General features: G+C 43.7%; 1 protein-coding gene across 7 annotated transcripts in view; it reads right to left on the reverse strand.

The window, feature by feature from the left end:
• Nucleotides 1–13,373, reverse strand: part of PDE8B (phosphodiesterase 8B) — a 265,665-nt gene that overhangs the window by 91,236 nt on the left and 161,056 nt on the right. For 6 of the 7 annotated variants that reach the window (XM_035714326.2, XM_035714325.2, XM_035714324.2 and 3 more), the window contains exons 9-10: nt 12,210–12,298; nt 9,970–10,030 (exon numbers count right to left, since the gene is read on the reverse strand). The exons of the other annotated variant lie outside the window; for it this stretch is intronic. In XM_035714326.2, the coding sequence (XP_035570219.1) occupies nt 9,970–10,030; nt 12,210–12,298 (150 nt within the window). The remainder of the gene's footprint in view (nt 1–9,969; nt 10,031–12,209; nt 12,299–13,373) is intronic. 7 annotated transcript variants of the gene reach the window in all.

A 13,373-nucleotide genomic window follows, 5' to 3' on the forward strand; every position in this document is an offset into this window, starting at 1 on the left:
CTGGGAGACACACGCGACCTCAGCCTCAATCCGCCTTGTGACTTCCACTGGGCCAGAGCACCTGGGGGCAACTGATGCTCACTGAATGGATGAATGAATGCTCAGCTTAGACCAAGCATGCCCAAAACGGAAAAGCTCTCAATGTGAAGTAAATAATTTCCTTCTGAGGAGTCAGCCACTAACTGTTGCTTTGGAAAACAAAAAAATTTCCACATAGTGCTAATATCTATAAATTGCATAAAAAATATTAAATAAATAAAATCTGTAACAATCAGGTCTAAGATAATGTGAAAGTCTCCTGGGCTCAATTAGTCTAAGTCTGCTCAGGGAGCAGAATCTTCCATAGTCTGAATGACAAATTAATAAAAATGTAGCCTTTAAAATTTCAGCTCAACTGAGGAGGAAAAAAATCCCTTCTCTTCAAGAGCCAACATAGTATCTCCTGGTTAAATCCTAGTGGTCGTAACTGTGTCTATGCCTATTTACTGCCAGTTACCAAAGCTGACTTTCTTAAGTCAAACTGGTTCTCTTCAGGCCGGCGCCTCCCCCCTCGAGTGGAGCTGGGCTAGCACTGGTGAGAAGGTATGGACAGTTTCACACAGTGGAAAACTTGACTGGCACCTCTGACTTTCCCTTCCCTTTGTTTTTCCCATCTTCCTGTCTGTCCCCAACATGGGCTTCTAGCACAGAGGACAGGATGAGAGAACGGACAGTGCAAAGGAACCCCATCACCATGCAGGGCAGACAGCCCCGGCCCTGCGGTCCTGCTGACCACGCGCGGCCAAGCTGTTCTGACAGGGTGAGGTCACCTTGTTTATCTGCTCCTCCATGGTGCTCAGTGTAGGTCTGCATGCCAGAACGTTCCAAGTTCACCTTCCTCCTCCTCAGCCAGGTCACCCCCTCTCAGCTTCAGACCCCTAGGGACCTTCCTGAAGCCTGTCATGATTGGCCACGGTGGCCACCAGCAACGCCAGCCATGAAGCTGTACCTCTCCATTCCTCTGACCCAAGACTTCCCCACACATCGCTGCATTCTTGGTGTCCCTGCTTGTCCTTGTTCCCTGCTTTGACCTCCTACTTGTCTGCACCCTCAGACACACAGCAGGTACTCCATTTATGTTTGCTCAGGGTTTGGCAGTTCCAGTGTAATTCTCAGGAAAAACTGTGGTTTTGCAACATCAGAGGCCTTTCTTTAAATAGCTTCATGTAAATATGTTCTAAAGCTAAATGGAAAAATTTTGTTTACTTAGTAGCTTTACCAAATACATCAATAAATATTTGGAGCATGTACTGTGAGTATATGTGTACAAACTCTGCATCATGCTAATAGACTAATTATATTAAAATAACTTCTAAATATGAATAGACACTCCAGGGATAACTGAGGTCATGTTTTCAACTGTGGTTCCCTTTTTCTCCAACTTCCTTTTAAGAAGTCAAACTTGGATGTGTGCCTTGGAAGAACATGGAAAATATGAAACAGCACATGAGACCTACTAGCTACACAAAGATCAACACTCTATGTGTAATACTTGTTTGGGAGGACACAGAAGCTTCATGTTTAATTTCCTATGCTCCTGAGCACAAACAGTGGGGTCCCTGCCCCAAGGTGAGAACTGATCCAAACCAGGTGAAGATTAATAGTCCAACAGGTGGGGATCCCTGGGTGGCTCAGCGGTTTGGTGCCTGCCTTTGGCCCGGGGTGCGATCCTGGAGTCCCAGGATCGAGTCCCACGTCAGGCTTCTGGCATGGAGCCTGCTTCTCTCTCTCCTCCTGTGTCTCTGCCTCTCTCTCTCTCTCTCTCTCTCTCTGTCTTTGTCTATCATAAATAAATAAATAAATCTTTTAAAAAAAATAGTCCAACAGGTGACACAGAAGAGAAGCATCACTGTCACCTCATGGCAGGTGCAGGGGAGACATGGCTGGCAGGTTCTGAAAGTCTTCTTGAAGAGAGGAGAAATTGGATTGAATTCTAAAGGACAACGAAGCTGTAAACAGTTGATACCATTAAAAATATGAGATGGATCTCAAATATTGGGCATTTGGGACAAATACAAATATTTGTATCACCAGGGACTAGCAATGAGCAGAAATCATCATGTGATTCCTGTGTGCCTGTCTCCCCTTGCTGCCTGCACCATTATATAGAATGCCATGAGCTATTAGACTGTCTTATTATCAAGGACCGTGTTCGGCCACACCTGGGAGGAGGAGTCCAAAAATCATGAAACGCTTATAGGTCAAGCCACCTATCAGGATGGAAAGGCTTAGGGGGAACAGAAGTTGGCAAATGTGGAGAGAGCAGAAGCCTTGGGATAGGGAAGAGCAAGGATGGTCCATGAGAAGGCCAGTTTGGGGCTGGGAAATGGGAATGGGCCTGGGGGCAGGGGCAGGAAGCTGCCAGTGAGCAAGACACCCAGGTCTCCTGTTGTACACCCAAGAGCTCTAACAGAGAAAGCTAACTTTCTGCTGCAGTTTGAGAATTCATGAAAGGTGCCCCACATCTCCCCAAATAAAAATGCTCCCTAAAGGTCTGCTCAAGTGCAGATCCTCCTCCCATAATAGGGAAAGCATTCTTAGGGGCCTGGGGAGCAGATCACAGCTTCATCCCACGGGAGGCTGTCTGCTGCTGGCTCACTGGCACAAACTAGACTATATGCATGGCTCGTTGACCCCTGTCACCTGAACAAGGGAAGTGGGATTCAGGGTAAGATTTGACAGGGGAAGGAAGGGCTAGACCAGTTGCCCAACAGAAATACTCTGTGAGCCACAAATGTAAACCACATGTGTAATTTTAAATTTTCTAGCACCCTAATTAAAAAGTAGAAACAGGCAAAATTAATTTTAATAATATTTTAGGCACAATATAGGTAAGATACTATCACATGTCATCAATAGAAGTGTACAATACCTTTAATGAGATAATTTACATTCTTTTTCATACTAAGTCTCTGAATTTGAGCATGTAGTTTACATGCACACCTCTAACTAGCCACATTTCACGACTGGACAGGTGGGTCTAGGGCATAGGCTGGGCATGGCTGGAGGAGAGCTGGGGGTCCTCTGCAATGCGGCATCCTGAGCAGTGTGGGTCTGGGGCCCCATACTCAGGAGGGGAGGAATGGATGGCCAGGAGTTAAAAAAAAATCTTTTCTGACTAAATTGAACCCAGAACAGACCCTATCCATGAACCAGTGACCAGAGCTCATAGTATCAGAGTCTGGCAGCCATTCATCTTGTCCAGTAGCTCTTCAACTTCAGAGTGAGTCAGAATCACATGGAGGGCTTCTTAAAACAGATCACCTAGGCCCAACCATGGAGTTTCAATTCTGTAGGTATGACTTCACAATTCCAGCAGATTCCTAGGGCTGCTGCTGCTCTGGGGAGCCACACTTGGAGAACCACTGATCTAGTTGCATTTCTGGCCAGTGGGTGACCTCTCCAGACAGCTTTTCCTACTGAATGCTCAGACTGGTTCTATTTGAATATCTCCCTTAGTGATGGACTCAGTCAGTACCCACAAACTTTGTAGAGGCCTTGTCCATTCTAATAATTCTTCCCAATGTTAAGTCTAATCTTATTCCTTAAAACTTCCCACTGTTTTTGCCTTCATCAGGACCCAGGCCCTCCTTCCCCACATGAACCCTTCACGAAACTGAAGACCTGTTCTTTTTCCTTTCTTACTCCCTGCCACTCTATAGCCTTTGTATCTTGTTTTAGGCACTTCTGGCAGGCTTAGTCATATGCATTATTACTGTAGTAGGTTCTATTTTTCCCTAATCTTTATAGTTTCACGATTAAATAGCATACTATAAAAGAAAATATGAATGAACCTCCAAAACTTGATCTCAAAGCAAGTTTCCATCACAGCAAACTTGGACAATTCAGCTCCCATTTCGGCCCCTACTATTCTAAAACAAGTTATATAGGTGAAAGTGCTTTTAAAGTAACGATCCCCAGGTGCGCCTGGGTGGCTCAGTCAGCTAAGCATCCAACTCTTCATTTCAGCTCAGGTTATGATCTCAGGGTCATGAGGTCAAGCCCTGCGTCAAGTCCATGTCAGGCGCACCTAGCGCGGAGTCAGCTTTCTCTCTCCCTCACCACCACTCTCTCTAAACAGATGAATCTTTTAGAAAAATAAAGCAATGACCCCCAAATGTCCATCCCCATGCTGATGTTAGGCTGTGACAATGCTCCCATCAGTCTGCAATAGAAAAAAAAAATTTTTTTTCCAATAAGCCAAATTTACTCAAGTTCAATAGCTACTCCTTCAGAGATTATGTCCTTCCCTGTTTTTTCATTGCTGAAATAACTTTTCTTCCTGAAATGAGGATGTAGAGGTTGTAAGGGGAATTCCAAAATCAGGTATTTCCCCACTTCCCCACCCCCCGGATCTGAAAAGCCCTGTGCAAAAGGCAGGTCAGACTGCTGCTCTTATTCCATTCTCACCCAGGTTTGTCTTGCAACCTTGATTAGCCAGAAAGCAGCGTGCCTCCTCTGAGCCTGGTCACGGACCTTCCTCTGCTGTAACTCGAAGGAACAGGGAATATTTTCTGGAGCTGTTCATGGGTGTCTGTGCTCCCTGACTTCTCCAAAACAAACAACCTCCTCTTACTGGACAGGCAACCTCTACACCTCTCGAAGTCTTCTCCATGACCTATGAGCTATCCATCCAGGAGAAAAGAGACCAGGTGAGCCAACCAAAGGACACAACACTCCCAGCTGCACTGCCACCCTTTTGCCTGCTGGCTTCCCATAGTCTCTGCCAGGCCCCACGCCTGCCACTGGCATGCTGGCTTTTGGGAGGGCTGTGCTCTCCATATTCTCATGGCCAAGGCTTGGAGGAAAAAGCGAGAATGGGGGAAGCACCAAAGGTGGGCACTGTAGGGACACCAGGGCTGAGGCCTCTCTGCTTTGGCCAGCCAGCTTAGCAGAAGCTAGTGTGAAAGCAGGATCCTAGAAGTCTCCTTTCCCTATACGAGCTTGACCCCTGGACCATGGTAGCAGGTCCCTAAAATTCCACTTTGAGTCATGCATTCAGATTTGGATTTAGACCTCATGAAAAGGCAGAAGTCTTATGGGAATAGGTCCTCATGTCTTATTCATATAAACGGGTTGAGACAGGCTCTGCACCAGGGCACAGGGGTGGCAGGAAGGCAAAGGGCCCAAAGAAATGTGTGCATGAAGGGGATCATTGCTGGGATACCAGACAGATTGTCCCCAGCCTAGGAAAGGGGGTCGTCCAAAGAGAAAATTATCCTCTAGAAATGGGGCTGGCAAGCTTTTCCTATGAAGGGCTAGAGAGTAAATATCTTAGGCTTTATAGGCCACATAGTGTCTGTGGTAACTTCTGTGCCATTGTAGTGGGAAAGCGACCACAACATAACAAAGAGTGGCTATATTCCTCTAAAACTTTCCATATAAAACAGACCATATTTGCCCTGGAGGGTGTAGTTTTGTTGCCCCTCATCCTAGAAGACACCTAAAAAAAATTCTAGCCAGTCTCCTTTGGTCCTGCATCTGTGCTTCACCTGCTCTTGGGTCATACCTCCCCCTGCACTGTACTCTAGTACAGTTTATCTGTCTGGAACCCCCACAGCTTCTGGGGCAGAGACCAGCCCTGGCTCCAGCTCATGTGTTTAAAACGCATTTGGGGAGCAAGAGTGTGCTGTATAAGGGTAGATGCTGTTTACAGCCAACAAACCTCACTGAGCACTTCCAGCCCCTTGGCAACAAGCTACAGGGCTCACACAGGAACGGGGGTCCTTGCTGATGACAAGCACCACCAGAAGATAGCACCCTGGCTTGCAATTTCATTCCTTGTTAAAATGCAAACCCATGGGCGGCTCTTGACGTCAAGGCTAACCTCCAGAAAGCAGCAGGGCCAGAACCGCCTTCAGACAGGCTGCTCCCACCCCCTGGGGAGCCCTTCCCGTCACAGACCCATCACCATTCACTTCAGCCTCCTTAGATGAGGAGGAAAAACACTGTGGCTAGCCAGAGACATAAAAATTCTTTGTTATTGGAAAATCTAAGTGTCTCTCCAGGCCTGTGCTGCACCATTAGGTGACGTCAATGGCTCAGGGTATCCGAGCTCTGCGTTTCCACTCTTCTCAGAACAGCAGCTAATTCACAGCAATAAAGACGTTTCTATTTAGAGCATCAGAAAAGAGGTGGCCCTGTGATTTCTGTATCCCCAAGTCATATACGAAGGGATTGCCTCTTTTCTCTGTGAAGCAGAGAGGGTTTGAAAGTGGCAGGAAGCCAGGAACTTGACATTGAATTCCATTCAGGCTAACCAACAGCTGCAGGACTTACTATGCACCAGGCAGGATAGGCTCACAAAGACAAGGACACCCTGGTGACCCCACCGGAGAGGAGAGGGCAGTTAGGCACACAAAGAGCCATGATAACAGTGCAGGTGATACACAGCAAAGAAGGTACTCAGGGGCTTCAGGAGGGGCATGGCACTTGACATTCCTTGGGATGGACCGTGAAGGATAAGCAGAATTTGGGCTCACATGGTTGCAGGAGTCTGGTGACAAGGAGACTGGGGATCGACTGACTGATAAAGAGAGGAAGGAGGGAGAGCAAACCTAGGTTGGTAGGCAAAGGCTCTGCTTGATTTTGGACATGGACTGTACTTGGCTCATTTCTGGCATGAGCATGAATGAGCCTAGGTGGGTCTGCACTCTGCATGGTAGCTTCACGGCCCATGATAGGCTGGCTGGCCCTGCTTGGGTTCAGGAGGCTGTCTCTAACGAGCCACCAGGATGTCCTACACCTCTCCCTCCATCTATGTCATCTTTCATGTAGACCTCATCCTTCCCCCCAGAATGTGTGAGCTTGGTTGTTGAGAGAATTTATTTTCTCTATGCAGGTCAATTCCTTTCCTTTCCCAGAGGTCTCCAAGGACTTGCCTTTCTATGTGATGGTGATATTAAATGAAAACTTTCTGATTCTAGATGAAATTCTCAGTGTTGAGAGAGGCATTTTATGTTGTACTAAATCTTAAGAAAAAGCATGATTCCCTTTGCTATTCTAGAATATTTCGCTTGAATAGCCAAATCAATCTTGAAGAATAATAAAGCCAGAGGCATCACACTCCCTGATTTTTTTTTTTTGAGATTTTATTTACTTATTCACGAGAGACACAGAGAGAGAAAGAGAGAGAGGCAGAGACACAGGCAGAGGGAGAAGCAGGCTCCATGCAGGGAGCCTGATGTGGGACTCCATCCTGGGACTCTGGGATCACACCCCGAGCCAAAGGCAGACACTCAACCACTGAGCCACCTAGGTGTCCCCATGCTCCCTGATTTTAAACTACATCACAAAGCTATAGTAATCCAAACAGTATGGTGTTAGTATAAAAACATACACATAGATCAATGGATCAGAATAGAGAGCCCAGAAATAAACCCAGATATATATGGTCAATTAATTTATAAGAAGCCAACAATATACAATGGAGAAGGTATAGTCTGTTCAATAAATGGTACTGGGCAAACTTGACAGTCACATGCCAAAGAATGAAACTGAGCAGTTATCTTAGAATATATATAAAAATCAACTCAGGGGATCCCTGGGTGGCGCAGTGGTTTGGCGCCTGCCTTTGGCCCAGGGCACGATCCTGGAGACCCGGTATCAAATCCCATGTCGGGCTCCCGGTGCATGGAGCCTGCTTCTCCCTCTGCCTGTGTCTCTGCCTCTCTCTCTCTCTCTCACTGTGTGCCTATCATAAATAAATAAAATAATTTAAAAAAATAAAAAATAAAAATCAACTCAAAATGGGTGAAATATTTGAACATATGTAATATCTGAAAAAATTACACTCCAAGAAGAAAACACAGAGGCTAAGCTCCCTGATATCAGTCTTGGCTATGATTTTTTGGACAGGACACAAAAGCAAATGCAAAAGAAAGATAAACAATTGAGACTACCAAGTTAAAAAGTTTCTGTGCACCAAGGGAAACCATCAACAAAGCAAAAAGGCAACCTATCAAATGGGAGAAAATATTTGCAAATCATATCAGGTTAAGCATTAATAGCCAAAATATATAGAGAACTCCCATAACTCAATAGCAAAACAAAAAAAAAATCTGACTCAAAAATAGGCAGAAGATCTGAATAGACACTTTTTCAAAGAAGAATTAAAAATGGCCAGGAGGTACATGCAAAAACATTCAACATCACTAGTCATCAGGACAATATAAATAAAAAACACAAGGAGTTATTGACTCACCGCTGTTAGAATGGTTAGTATCAAAAAGATACGAAATGACAAGTGTGGGCTAAGATGCAGAGAAAAAGGAACCCCCATGCACTGTTGGTAGGAATGCATATTGGCACATGCACTATGGAGGTTCTTCAAAAAATTAAAAATGGAACTACCATATGTTATAGCAATTTACTCCTGGACATTTATCCAAGGGAAATGAAAACACTAACTTGAAAGAATATATGCATTCCTATGTTCACTACACCGTGGTTTACAATAGCCAAGGCAGAAACAACCTGTGTCCACTGACGGATGAATGGATAAAGAAAACGTGGAATATATATACAATGGAGTATTATTAGTCATCAGAAAGAAGGAAACTTGCTATTTGCTGCAACATGGATGGACCTTGAGGTCATTGTGCTAAGGATAGACAGAGAAAGACAATACCATATTGTATCACTTCCATGCATAGCTGAAAACAAAAAGAACACCAAACATACAGATACAGAGAACAGGCTAGTTGCTAGAGATGGGGTGGGGGTGGGGGTGGGGGTGAAGGGGGTCAAAAGTACACACTTCCACTTATGAAATAATTAAGTCATGGGGATATAATGTAGAGCACAGTGACTATTGCTAACACTGTAATGTAAACTTGAGAGTTGCTAAGAGAATAGGCTTCAAAAGATCTCACCACAAGAAAAAATTTTGTAATTATGTCTGGTGATACATGTTAACCTGACTTTTGTGTGATCATTTTACAATATTTACCAGTATCAAATCATTATTAAAAAAAAAAAAAAGGTATGGGGACATGGGTACCTCTGATGGGCTGAGACACCAGCTGAAAGTCCTGCACAGCTCACTGTACCCAGGCCCGCCTCCCCATGGGAGCTGCATACTCAAGGCAGAGGGCGGGGGGCAGTTTCTCTCATTGCCTGGCCAGCCTCCACCATCTGAGCCCACACTTTCCAAGTCCCCAATCTGTTCCCCTAAAATTTATTAGGCCCCAAAGACCTTCATATCCTTTCAAGGTATTATCTCTTCTTTTAAAATCTCCATCTACATCAAAGGCTATATTTTGTATTTTCGAACACAGGTCACCGGTAATTATGTTTCTTCACTTACTTTTCAACCAATAAACTTTTAAGTATGAGTGAAAATACACATAATTCAGTATTAAAAGTATAACTTAAAATACATATGTACCAATATCAATATTTCTCCCTGTGATAAAACTATCTTTAAAAGTTCTTAAGTATAGCAACTTATTGAAATTCTGTTACTCCTGAAGACAAGATTGTAATGTATTGTTGTTGTACATGATATAATGGTACAAACAAACAGCGCTCACAATGTTAATTTTTACTAACTTGAAATGATTGTTTTTGATATGAATTTGTATGCATGAAATGCTCAAATACATATAGGCTTTTCATTTGCTTAAGAAATTAAGATAGAAAAATACAGAACATCTTTGTATGGAAGAAGAATTTTATGGTCTCATAAAATATATTAGTTTTTAGTTGCATAGCCAGAAGCTAAATCATAACTTATGTGCACTACTAATAAAGCAGCAAAAGCTTGCAGGAAATTTTTTTTAACTGTTTGTCAAAGGAGCCTAATTTTGCCATAAACCTCCTAAACGGACAACTACAGTGAGCTATGGAGAAAGACAAGCAGGTAACAGTGGTGAGAATGTAATGCGGGGTCAAGCTGACAAAGCAAAGGAAGGAAACTGAATACCATACCTGCTTATTATTGTCAGTGGTACAACACAGTTTCTTGAGGGAGACAAAATGCCTAATTTTCCTAATAACATAAATTATCAGTTATTAGTGAGTCAGATAGGAGATGATTCAACAAGTCAGCAAATGAAAACATCAACAGAATTTCTTGAAGCAAACCCAGGGTCCATGCTAGGGCAGATTAAAATTTCAAACAAAACCTACTCTACAGAAAACCCATTTTTCATACACAGCCCACACATGCCTTGAGAAGCTATGCTTCTCTTTTAGTCACAGTTGGCTCAGAAACACTTTCCTAATGGGTATTTCATTTTGCAACAGATTCCTGAAGCTTGTCTCCTAGCTATCTTCAGCAATAGGATGAAATGCTACTCCTGATAAAATTTGTTTTAATTTTGCTGACACTAATAATTTTACAGCTTATAAAAAAGCAGAAGACTCATTTGGACAATGACCAGATTACACAGTCGCTGTTCTTACATTAATATTTCATATCCTTTGACGGCATGGTCATCACAATGACAGTATTTTTCAGGCAGAGAAAACTCGTCTTATTTCAAGGTTATGGACAGAATCCCAAAACAGCCTACAATCTTGCTCGTGACCACAAGGGAGACCAGAAAAAGACTATCGCTGCCTCAGCCCTGCACAAAAATCACTTTAAGGTAGATTTTCTACTGACGGTGGAGCCAGGAATTCCAGAGAACTCTGTGAGATTATATAGGAAGAGCCAAGAGTCTCCTCTGTCTCTCTTCCTTTGATTCAATTTTCTCTGGAAGACTCTGAAGAGAGCATAGAAAATTCTGGTTATTCTGTAATGAGCTTCACTAAACAGGAAGAGGTAAGATTTACCTACTCTTAATAAGAATTTCCTCTGATAGTGCACTGCCTACAAGTGGGAGAAAAATAGCACTGTGTCTAGACAGAAGAACTTCTCTCTTATCTGTAAAATCAGGAAGATCAGAAAAATTCATTCTGACAGAAATTACCAAGCAATAGTATCTCCTCTGCCTTGGTTACCTAAGAATTCTGGTCACACACACAGTCAATCTTAGCTCAAGTTTTCTGAGAAGATGGTCTAAGGATGATGATAATACCAATGTGACAGCCATCATGGCACTGAGCACGGACTGCTGGTGGAAATGGCCAAGCCACGGGGATGCAGAAGGTCTCTGTCTATGCTCATAACCCTTGTCAGGCCTGCCAGGGCCCCACCACCCAGAGGGAACCTAAATGGCAGAAAATACAAGACAGTATGGTCTCTGGACCAAGGGTTAACAATTTCAAGTCTTAATAAACAAGTAAAATTGGAGAGGAAATGAAATATAAGCATTTTGCTCAATTTACATTGTGTGTGTGTGTGTGTGTGTGTGTGTGTGTGTGTGTGTCTGTTAACCACCCAACAATTTGGAAAGAACTCAGGTAGTCATAAGAGTCATAGGCAAGACTCTCCACTCTGGTTACTGGCCTGACAAAACATCACACAACAGTGTAGGTCTCTTATAATCCATGCTATGAAGCTAATGTTGACCTTCAAGCCAGTTTACTAAAGGCTCCTCAGTGACCTCTTGTCTGGGGATCCTGTTTGGCTTTGTAAACCCTCTCACAAAATTTAACTGGGAGAAGGAAAAGAAATTATGTATTTACCTTCTTAAATAGTCTTGTCTGATAATCAGAGATTAAATGAAATCAGATCACCTCAGCCTGTGGTCAAACACCCCTTTCCCTATGTAACTGTGACCTCCAGCGTGCTCTCTGCCTTGTGGAACAAACCCAGAGCCAGCCCGGAGAAAACCACTACAGAGCCAGTGCCTCAAGGAGAGTAGACTGACTTCCAGTGCAGGACTGAGGCCAGTGAGCCCTGATGTTTTGTTGTTTTTATAACAGGGGAAAGCCTAAACACAGAGGTCAGTGGGGATGATGGAACCACAGGTGACCCAGTGAAGGTGGGCAGCTGGGGAGATGCTTTGTAAAGCCTATAAACAGTAGAAGAGAAGGGGAGGGGAAGCCATGTCTGGGAGCTGTTGGCAGCCGCATGGAATTGTCCCCGGCATATACTACGTACAACCCAACCCACCATATTGGTGGGTCTAATGCTTACACTGGCATTTCAATAAGCAAACCCAAATGCCTATTGAACCCTTCTAAAGAAGGAACCCTTCAACTAAAACGGATCAAGAAATTCACTCTCAAAAAAAAAAAAAAAAAAAAAAAAAAAAAAAAAAAAAGAAATTCACTCTCACCCTCCTTGGCCAATCACTGGGGTGATCTTCACATGCTGTTGGATGCTGTCCCCGGATTTCCGTCTGGCATAGTAAACCCCCTGCCACTCCTACATAGACAAAGAGAGCTCTTAAAATCCTTCCATCAAAGTTTACAGCTACTTCTACAGAGGGTCTTGTCAAGTTAAGCAATACCATTCCAAAAACACCGCTCTATCATTGCATCCATTGCACCCATTACTACCTAAGACTCGTGGACACCGTGCACAAAGACCCCAAAGATCAACATGTCCATCTCCAGACTGGCCTTCCAGTGTCCAAGCTGATGAGTGGGTTGAGTTTCCACTCTCAGTCCTATGGGTGTAGCAGCACCAGGTCAAGGTATTGTTACAGGGTCTCCCTTAAAATCTTCACGGCAACCTCTGAGCTTGATATTATCATCCTTAGTTTATAGATAAGTAAGCCAAGGCTCAGAGATTCTAACTGATTTGCCCACATTAGGAAGTGGAGAATGTGGTTCTAAATTCCTATCTCTTAATTTTTCCTTGAAACCTATCATCTGACTCTCCTACAGAGCATCCTATTAAGACTTCTCTGGGATTAGTCTGGCGCCTAGCAATTTCCATCAATCAAGCAAAGGAGAGTATGAACATTCTTGCTGCCTCTGGACCCAGGGAACCAGCTGGGACAAAGAACCTGGTGTCCTCAAGGGGGATCCTCTGGCACCTCCACTATTTCTAGGAGGGAGGGAATAAATCAGAATCTGAATTTCTCTACAGCCTTTTCTTGCCTCCTCTCTCCCAAGGGCAGCTAACTGGTATGTACACTGGGGTCACTCTCCTGACAAAAATTTTTTTAGAGTACTTGATAATGTCCCACTTCCATTTTCAGCTCACTGCTCTTATTTGTAAAAAATCAATGTTGCCTGTCATATAAACCCAAACTTATTTTATTCCTAAAAAGTGGTCCCCAATTAAAAGAATACAGTACTTATGTAACTACTTCACATCAGAGAAAGCAAGATGAGAGAAATAATCTGAGAAAGCATTCTGCATGCTTAAAAGAAAATGCATCAGGAGGTCCAGCAATAGGAGCCACACTCCTCCTTTGGAGGGAAGGGCTTGGGGAAAGTTGCTGACGGCCCTGACAGCCCTGCCTTCAGCAGCTGCACAAACTGACATGACA

This window comes from Canis lupus, chromosome 3 (assembly GCF_003254725.2).
Source record: "Canis lupus dingo isolate Sandy chromosome 3, ASM325472v2, whole genome shotgun sequence".
Taxonomy (NCBI): Eukaryota; Metazoa; Chordata; class Mammalia; order Carnivora; family Canidae; genus Canis; species Canis lupus.